Source organism: Triticum dicoccoides, chromosome 2A (assembly GCF_002162155.2).
Source record: "Triticum dicoccoides isolate Atlit2015 ecotype Zavitan chromosome 2A, WEW_v2.0, whole genome shotgun sequence".
Lineage (NCBI taxonomy): Eukaryota > Viridiplantae > Streptophyta > Magnoliopsida > Poales > Poaceae > Triticum > Triticum dicoccoides.
Genome location: NC_041382.1, coordinates 528,209,859 through 528,219,692, shown reverse-complemented (window position 1 = coordinate 528,219,692; position 9,834 = coordinate 528,209,859). Strand labels below are relative to the sequence as shown.

Sequence of the window (9,834 nt, the reverse complement as noted above, 5' to 3'; positions counted from 1 at the left end):
GGCTTCAGTTAGCAGCAGTAGCGAAGGAATCGCTCGATCAGGTTCAGTTAACAGCCATCGATTGATCGCTTGGGTTCAGTAATGCGTAGCCTGCAGTGCAATCGCTCGGGTTCAGTTAGAGCCCAACGCCTCGCTCGGGTTCAGTTAGAGCCAACGCCTCGCACACACGCGCGTACGTGTACGAGAGAAGCGCGCATCGCTCGGCCCCCGACCTCCCACCGTAACCGGGAACTCCCCAAAATTTTCCTCGCCCTCGCTTCTACCACGGTTTTTTCCGTCATGGACGGCCCAAAGAATGTCATGCAGCTGCGTCTCCGGCCCGCCCAGGACGAAAAGCCCATTTTCTGTCATGATTTTTGTCATAGAAGTAGGAGCCCACCACATCTATGATGATACCGGGTTTTGTCACAATTATCGTCATAGAAGTGTCATATGTATGACAAAAACAATCATTCGGCCCAAAATGTCACGGATGTGTCTTTTTTTGTAGTGGTGGATACATAGGCAAAACACCGTGTCCCTAGTAAGCCTCTACTAGACTAGCTCGTTAATCAAAGATGGTTAAGTTTCCTAACCATAGACATGTTTTGTCATTTCATGAATGAGATCACATCATTAGGAGAATGATGTGATGGACAAGACCCATCCGTTAGCTTAGCATTTTGATCGTTCAGTTTTATTGCTATTGCTTTCTTCATGTCAAATACATATTCCTTCAACTATGAGATTATGTAACTCCCGGATACCGGGGGAATGCCTTGTGTGCTATCAAACGTCCCAACATAACTGGGTGATTATAAAGATGCTCTACAGGTATCTCCGAAGGTTATTGTTGGGTTGGCATAGATCAAGATTAGGATTTGTCACTCCCAGTATCGGAGAGGTATCTCTGGGCCCTCTCGGTAATACACATCATAAGAAGCCTTGCAAGCAATGTAACTAATGAGTTAGTTGCGGGATGATGTATTATGGAACAAGTAAGGAGACTTGTCGGTAACGAGATTGAACTAGGTATGAAGATACCGACAATCGAATCTCGGGCAAGTAACATACCGATGACAAAGGGAATAACGTATGTTGTCATAAGGTTCGACCGATAAATATCTTCGTAGAATATGTAGGAGCCAATATGAGCATCCAGGTTCCGCTATTGGTTATTGACTAGAGAGGTGTCTTGGTCATGTCTACATAGTTCTCAAACCCGTAGGGTCCGCACGCTTAACGTCCATTGACGATATAATATTATATGAGTTATGTATGTTGGTGACCGAATGTTGTTCGGAGTCCTGGATGTAATCACAGACATGATAAGGAGCTCCGGAATGGTCCGAAGGTAAAGATTGATATATGGGATAATAGTGTTTGGTCTCCGGAAGGGGGTTCCGGATGTTTCCCGAAATGTTTGGGTATGAGAACACTTTATTTGGTCCAAAGGGGAAAGCCCATGAGGCTTTTGGAAAGTGCAAAAGGAACCCTGGCGTCTAGCCCTGGAGTCCGAGAAGGACTCTTACCTTTCGGGCAAAACCGACTTTGAGGAGGCTTTTACTCCAAGTTTCGACCCCAGGGCTCAACATATAAATAGAGGGGTAGGGCTAGCTCCCAAGACAGATCAAGAAACACCAAGCTGTGTGCCGGCAACCCCGTCCCTCTAGTTTATCCTCCGTCATAGTTTCCGTTGTGCTTGGCGAAGCCCTGCAGAGATTGTTCTTCATCAACACCGTCACCACATCGTCGTGCTGCTGGAACTCATCTACTACTTCGCCCCTCTTGCTGTATCAACAAGGCGAGGGCGTCATCGAGCTGAACATGTGCTGAAACCGGAGGTGCCGTACTTTCGATACTTGATCGAGACGGATCGTGAAGGTGTACGACTACATCAACCACGTTGTCAAACGCTTCCGCTTTCGGTGTATGAGGGCTCGTAGACACACTTTCCCCCTCTCGTTGTTATGCATATCCTAGATAGATCTTGCATGAGCGTAGGAAATTTTTGAAATTGCATGCTACATTCCCCAACACAATGCACATGATTAGTCTGCAAAGTTATTGTCTCAATCACCAAGACCACTAAGGGAGAAATATGCCCAAACAACCCCGCTGCCACGGGAGGGTAGGACAAAAGGTGTCATACAATTTCTTATTATAAGCACGCTTGACTATATACAGAATACATGCCTACATTGGATTGATGAATTGGAGCTATTGTTTATCGCTCTAGGTTGTGACTGTTACATGATGAATGTCATCCACACAAATATCCATCGCTGATCCAATGCCTACGCTTTGCTCATATTGATTTTTGCTAAGATACTACTGTTGCCGTTGCTGTTACAATCACTACAAAACTGCTACTGTTCCCGTTACCGCTACTATTGTTACCGTTGTTGTTACTATCAGAACTATCAAACTATTGTACTACTAAACACTTTGCCATAGAGAAACAACTTTCCAGGTGTGGTTGAACTAACAACTCAACGACTAAGGCTAATAAATATTCTTTGGCTCCCCTTGTGTCGAATCAATAAATTGGGTGAAATACTACCCTCGAAGACTGTCGTGTATCCCCTATACTTGTGGGTTATTAATGTATGCTAGGAAGTCGGTTAAATTCTCGACGGTTAGCGACTAGCTGGGTGGGGTGGTTTTAAAATTCCAATATATCCATATTTGTCCCAGATCCAATCATAAACCAAGGTTTGATTGTCCGAGATTGCAAGGCTCTGAACCTGATCTAAGTTCTTGTTCAGAAGTGCCATGTCGGCCTCACCCATATCTTGAACAAAGACTGGGCTTAGCTAAAGCTTGTCCGAGGTCCCATATGACATGGCCTTAGGGATTTGTTGGCCAAACTTCACGTTAATCCAACGAGGCAGTGTTCTGCTTTGAGCTTGAAGGAAGATCCGATGTGTGACCAGCGTCATGGTCCTATTCCAACATTGAATCCGAGATCGACTTGACAGCGTCGGTGATGTCCTCGGATTGGTTTTACACCCAACCCAAGAATGCGAGTTAGCCATGGGTATCCGAAGTGTATTCCACGTTTCCAAACCTGATGGCCTGACCTGGAGCGAAATTCTTGATCTGGTGAGGTGGCCAGTCGCATCGGCATAGAGTGTGATGCTGCCGAAGACAAAAATTTGCCCGGGGAAGAAGGTCTTCCCACAGCCAATGTTGTCATCGATCCGAAGATGGCCCATCGAGTTGCTTTGACCACACAACGGGACCTATATGGGCCATGCATGTCGATGTTGAATCTGACGGATCTCGAGTAGGGGGTCTCGAGTTGTGGATCTTAGCTTGATAGTAATAGGACAGAAGAGGGACGCGATGTTTACCCACGTTCAGGCCCTCTCGAAGAGGTAAAACCCTACGTCCTGCTTTGATTGTATTTAATGTGATGGGGTTCAAATTACACGATAATCTACCTCGAGATCGTATGTGAATGTCTCTAAGCTCTACCCTATGGACTACACCCCTCGACTTATATAGAGACTGGGGGTACCTAGGGTTATATGTAGGTCGGTTACATCTAGGGATAAGCTTGCCAATGATTTGAATATGTCTTGAAGTGTGCGCCTAGTCTTTAGACAATTCCATCTTTAGTACGCCATGGGTCGTGGTAAACATGGCCCATTCTCTGGTTGCCTGGAGGTCTTCGGCCCGGCCCATGACTGGCAGGCCGACGTGGTTAGCACCCCCTAGTCCAGGACACCGTCACTCCCTCACCTTGTTGCGAGCTCCAGCAGCGCATCGACCTGCCAGGGCGCCACTGGCCAAGTCACTCGGTTCGGGACCGGGAGACACGCTCCGTCACTCAATGCATCGGGCTCAGTTGCTCTTCACTAGACTCAGGCCGTCAGGCAGTCATCACATCATCGGCGAGCTGCATCCCCAACCCCCGAGGCATCAGTCCATCACCACTTCCGCAAGACAACAAGGTAGAACCGATACCATTGCTTACTGCTTAGTGTATATATATACCATGAAGACAAGTTTCACCGCGATCCAACGGCCAACGAAGCCCAATCGCAAGGGAGCCTCATGAAGCCAAGTTGGCTAGGAACCTTATAGGTTAGAATTGATTAATGCAATTGAATTGTGGAATTTCTTCGTGCTCATATACAATTGATGTCATTGCTTAACATTGAACTAGAATGTTCTGAGACTTCATACTGAGCTATGTTTATATTATTCTTTTGTCATATATTGTATGACCCTTGGATTAGGTAGAAAATAAAATCACCTCAAAAAAGGTAGAAAATAAAATTTAGCATGCACATCCTCCATTTTATTTCTGTGTTCGTCGCTGATAAGGACCACATTGCAAATGGCATGTGGCGCGGACGACGTGGCGAATGTTTCACGTTTGATTGCCCGGCTGGACATAAGTATATTTTCCCAAAATAAAGATGTTTTGGCTCTTGGGTGCATATGCTTCCTATTGAATAGTAAATTCAAAACAAATAGTAAATAAAATTTAAAAATTCTGAAATTTTTTCTAGATATTCTTGTTAGTGTAACAAGTGTGCTTGTTAATTTTCATGCGAAACGGGATGACAGTGCTTTTGGTGAAAAAAACAAAAAGAAGTGTAACATTTGCCGTTTGACTTGCTATTTTTTGCACAGATAAAAAAACTTAAGCTTTCCTCCTAAAATTTGTATGTAGCGTTTTGGTGTGACAATGATCACATCTATTTTTCTTCAAAAAAAATTGACATTTGAAAGAAAAACATTTTTGATGGGCAGGAGCATATGCTCCCAAGAGCCGAATTGGATTGCCCAAAATAAAGTGGATAAATTGTGAGAAAAGACCGGAATAAACATCTCGCACATGCTCCTTTTCTCAACGTGAACGAATAGTCTGCCAGAAGAAAACAATATTGTGCACGAACGTGCCCGGCACTTGGAAGAACCATGAGCAGGCAGACAGCCGGTGAGCAGGGAAGCGATCCACATTCGGACGCTACCCGGGGCCGGCCGGCAGGCAAGGCCAGCCCCAACCACCGCACCGCAGGATCGCATCCTCGTGCCGGCCGCGTCCGGCGATCGATCGATGGACCGATCAGACCATACGGAGATCCCGAGGCGCGCACGGGCGCCCGCTCAAGAGAGAGCGACGGGGTCAGAGCGCTGACTCTCGCCTTCGTCTCGCCCAATTCTTTTGTGCCAGAAACGGTGGCCTGTCTGCGTCTCCCATGTCTCGTTTGCCGCGGCGAGCAAAAACAAATCCGGCCTGAAAAAGCCGCGCCTCCCGTCCCCCATGCTCCCCTCCCCTCCCCTCCCAGCTACATCCCCGAGCTTCCGCCGAGCTCGCCTTCCCCTCTCGATCTCTCACTTGTTTAGTCTGGTCGTCCTTGCGAGCTCTCTTTGGTTTCTTGCTGGGGAGAGGCTCTCCTTTTCCCGCCCCCGTTGACTCGCGCATTTCGTCGAGCACCTTCCGCACGCCGCCGGGGCTGGAGCGGAAATCCGGAGAATTCACGCTTTCTTCAGCGAGCGGGCGGCGTCTGCCGGTCTCGCCGGAGCAGCGTCCCTCCATGCCGTGCTTGCGGTTGTGGGCACGGGCTTCCCGTGGATGGACTGCAACGGTTGCTACAGTATGTCTACCGCCTCTTCGTAATTCGTTGCTGGTGCTTTGCAGTGTCTTACTAGGTAGGAGTAGACTAGCTACTGAAAACAGCTTGTTCATGTGTGACGTCTGTTCTTTTGCAGTGTTGAAATCAAGAAGGAGTATTGGCGTCGCCGATGTTGAGTTCGATGATCCAGCGGGCGGTATCACCGAGTTACCTGACTCAATAGACCTTGCACACAAACAGGAGGTCAGCTGTTTTTGGGAAGCTAAAGTCAGAGATAATATGGAGTCGACGAGCCGATCCTTTATCTTGTCCCCCAAGGATGATGGCTTCTTTATTTCCGGAAGTAGTAAGCTGCACGAATCAACATCAGCGGAGACATCTGTGTCTGGGAAAATGGCGGCATCTCAGTCGACGAAAGACACATCTGGAAACAATGGAACAAGCAAGGCAAGTGGTACATAAGCACGGAATGTTTTTCTTTTCTTTCGCAGAGCCATTTTTAGCTGAATTCATAAATGTTACCACACAGTAATTTTTTCTGTTTATTCAGCTATGTTCGTAATTGGAATGACCTTAGGATACACTCAAATGATTAGAGTTAAATCTTAGAAAAAAGATTGAATTGTGCAGATTTTTCCTAATGCAGGAGAACGACTTGCGCCTAGCTCGTATAACGTTTAGTTTAATCACATTATTCAAATGTAGTATGTCCTGAAATGCTTCGCCTTTGTTAGCAGGTTTCTAGAACAGGTTCAGGGCTTGGCGCAGCCGGCATGGCCGGGTATGGGAGAGCAGTGGAAATTCTAGACACACTAGGCTGCCTGATGACAACCTTAAGCCCGGATGGTGGTTTTATTTCTAGGACGACCAAAGGGACTCAGATATCAATTCTAGCTTTTGAGGTTGCTAACACAATACTGAAAGGCGCAAGTGTTATGCAATCTCTCTTGGAAGACTCTGTCACATACTTCAAACAGGTGGTGCTTCCTTCTGAAGGCGTGCAGAATTTGATTTCCAGTGACATGGGCGAGTTGATGCGGATTGTAGCTAATGACAGAAGGTAGATTGTACATTTGTCCTCAGTGGCCACTGTGACTGACTTTCTGGTTACTCTTACTGTGACTGTTTTGTGAACCCTGTCTAATGTTTCCAGGGAAGAGCTGAAAGTATTTTCGCAAGAGATTGTCAGGTTTGGCAACCGTTGTAAAAATCCTCAATGGCATAATCTGGACCGCTATTTTGTAAAGTAAGAAACTTCCTGCTTTGACGAGCAGCATAGGGTCATACATGTTGTTTGACTTGAATGATATTTATCCCCTTGGTGTCCAGACTAGAATCAGAAAGTGTACCCCAGAAGCAGCTGAAAGAAACAGCCACAATGGAGATGCAAAAGCTGATGGCTCTTGTTCAACGTACAACTGTAAGCATTGTTCTCTACTCTCAAGATATCATTTGAGCAAATAGATTATCTGGTTTTGACCTTCTTTTTCCAGGATTTATATCATGAGTTACATGCCTTGGATAGATTTGAGCAAGATTACCGCTGTCAACTAAAGGGAAGTGGAAGTTCAAATAAGATTGAAAAAGGTATTTCTGTTTCTTGTGTAACAACATTTTTTAAAATGGAAATACTTTTGCCTCTTCATCTCTGTCCAATGCATAAAAATGATATTTATGCAGACTGTCAAAGCTTGGGCATTGTTTAAACCTTATCATTGATATTTTCTAAATCCAAATCCATCTGCGCATGGTTGTCATGGCAACATACCTTTTACTGTTCGCAGTTTTTACGCTGATCAGATAGCTTTGCAGGAGATAATATTCAAGTTGTGAAACTCGAGTTGAAGACCCAAAGAAGTTACGTGAAGAACTTGAAGAAAAGATCTCTGTGGTCAAAGACATTGGAACAAGTGACCAACTTTTCCTATAGAATTTACTTCATATGATCTGTTGGTGTGTCATGTATTTGCCTATAACATACATTCCCTGTTACAGGTTGTTGAGAAGCTTGTTGACATTGTGCAGTATTTACATGTTGAGATCAATGTCTCATATGGAACTTATGGTAATCCCGTGGTTGTTTTGTGTTGAATTAGTCGCACCTTTTTCCAACTGATCCTTTTAATGCATTTGTAGATGGAGGTGAACTGAGTTCTGCTGTGAACTGTCAGAGACTAGGACCTGCTGGACTTGCATTGCACTATGCAAACACTATCATACAGATCTATGGCATTGTAAGTTTCTTCAGTTCTTTTTGAGAACTCAGCTCAAGAATCTGGTGATATTCGCTTGCTTTTGCGATGTTACTGTATCAGTTTCAGTAGTACAGAGAGACATGACATGTCCTGATAGCACAACTTTTAGCGCCAAAATCTATTGTAAGATATTCATGGAACCCAATGAAATCATAATATTACCTCCGTCCCAAAAAGTTTGTCTTAGATTTATGTAGATACGGATGAATCTAACACTAAAACGTGTCTGGATACATCCGTATATAGACAAATCTAAGATAAGTTTTTTGGGATGGAGGGAGTATTATGAAAGAACTTCCGTAGACATGTATGTGTACACACATAGTTTTCATGTGTTCAATTTAAATATTTAGAAAGATATCAATGCCAATGTTTAGAAAGTTTGAGTGAACATTTCTCAAACAACAATCTCTGTGTTTGAAGAGTACTGTACACCCGGGTAGCAGTTCTCTTGAGGTGTTGTGTGCAGGACATCTCAGTGAATTCTAGTTCATCATCTGTAATATCTTTAGTGTAAAAGGTCAATGGATATTTTATAGAAAAAAGGAAAATCCACCAAAGACAAGTGGCTGGACAAAGAAGTGTAAATGACACTTCCAGAGACCAATATCCAGTAGCTAGTATGTGAGAGGCAGCACATTTAAGTTTTGTTCGTTTGTTTGTTTGTTTAAGGTTTCTCGGTCAGGGTATGTACCCGCAAATTCAAGAGATGCCCTTTACCAAGGATTGCCACCAAGGGTCAGGTTGGCTCTACCAAATAAATTAAGAACTTCCTCAATGCCTCGGGAGGTAATACAAGTAGATAGAGAGAGAGAGAGAGAGAGAGAGCACCCCCATCAACAAACATTTCACATCCTAAATCGTGAATTCCTACTGCAGCTCACTATTGATCAGATAAGGGTAATGATGGAGAGAACTCTGAAATGGCTTGTTCCGATGGCCATCAATACCACCTGGTACCGCACACACATCTGACCAGTGTTTTAAAATTCTCAGTAACTTTTTCAGTTTGAATGAATTATAGCTATTTCTGATGTCTGTTTGGTTGCACGTTTGAGTGGAATCTCAGTGCCCGAGGCTTCTTGCGGTTTAGTGAATGGGCAAAATCAGGGTAAGCAGGGGAATTTGTCCAATGTCCTAGCTATTACATTTCGCAGAGAGATAAGAATGGTTTCTTACCGATGAAATTCCTGTGGTTTGTTTACCATGTCATTCAGGACCGAGCGGGTTGGAAGAGGACCTGGTCGACCGGACGTGATCGAGACGCTCTACCACGCCGACAAGGCAAGGACAGAGGCTTACATACTCGAGTTGGTCGTGTGGCTTCACCACCTTGTCAGCCTGAGCAACCGGACGGCAAATGTTAAAAAAGCCCAGTCCATGTAACCATCATCAGGTCATGGGGTGATAACAAGCGCATTACACACAAGTCAGGGCCTGACAAGAGCAGACAGAAAGCCATTATGATCTGTTTCGTTTTCATCGTTGCTAGGTTGTATAGAAGGGGGAACTGTGTCTGTTCTTACCAGGAAGGACTTGAAACCTGATATTAGGTAGGGAAATAACAAGAGCTTCTCCTTTGATCTTTTGGTTTCTTTGAGGGGTTGGGCTCTAATTTCATCTCATGTATGCGGTGTTGACATTGTTTAACACCTCAAAACATCATGGCAAAATAGCAAACTTAATACTGCACATGTACATGTATGTATCCAGATGCTGCAAAAGATTTGGTTCTGTGTCCTGATATATCGTCCCATTTTTTTTAGGTGCTGTGTCCTGATATATCTTTGTTTTTTCGGTGCTTGTCGGGCCATCGCCATCTTTTTTTTTTGGAGACAAATCGCCATCTAAACGGCTGGTTCCTATTCGGCGCCTTAAGCGCCCGCTACAGTTGTTTCTACTAACGGGCGCATACCCCCCCTTGTCACATTGGGCCGGCCCATTTTCGATTTTTTTTTCGTTTTCTAAACAGCAAAAACTCAAGCGCCCGGTACAGTTGTTTCTAC

General features: G+C 44.7%; 1 protein-coding gene across 1 annotated transcript; it reads left to right on the top strand.

Annotated features, from left to right (window-relative positions):
- Nucleotides 1–4,979: 4,979 nt before the first annotated feature.
- LOC119355186 (protein PSK SIMULATOR 1-like) lies at nt 4,980–9,569 on the top strand. Its single transcript, XM_037621964.1, has 13 exons — nt 4,980–5,594; nt 5,710–6,020; nt 6,311–6,633; nt 6,727–6,819; nt 6,903–6,993; nt 7,067–7,160; nt 7,386–7,483; nt 7,569–7,638; nt 7,710–7,807; nt 8,501–8,617; nt 8,708–8,784; nt 8,898–8,939; nt 9,046–9,569. The coding sequence occupies exons 1-13, from the start codon at nt 5,573–5,575 to the stop codon at nt 9,212–9,214; spliced, it is 1,605 nt and encodes a 534-aa protein (XP_037477861.1). The 5' UTR covers nt 4,980–5,572; the 3' UTR covers nt 9,215–9,569.
- The last annotated feature ends 265 nt before the right edge of the window (nt 9,570–9,834 follow it).

Bases quoted from the DNA above. Each gene is read 5' to 3' on its own strand.
- LOC119355186 (XM_037621964.1), top strand. From the start codon at position 5,573: ATGGACTGCAACGGTTGCTACA. The intron at 6,021-6,310 runs GCAAGTGGTACA...CTTTGTTAGCAG, and splicing joins GAAACAATGGAACAAGCAAG to GTTTCTAGAACAGGTTCAGG. The intron at 8,785-8,897 runs GTACCGCACACA...GTGGAATCTCAG, and splicing joins ATGGCCATCAATACCACCTG to TGCCCGAGGCTTCTTGCGGT.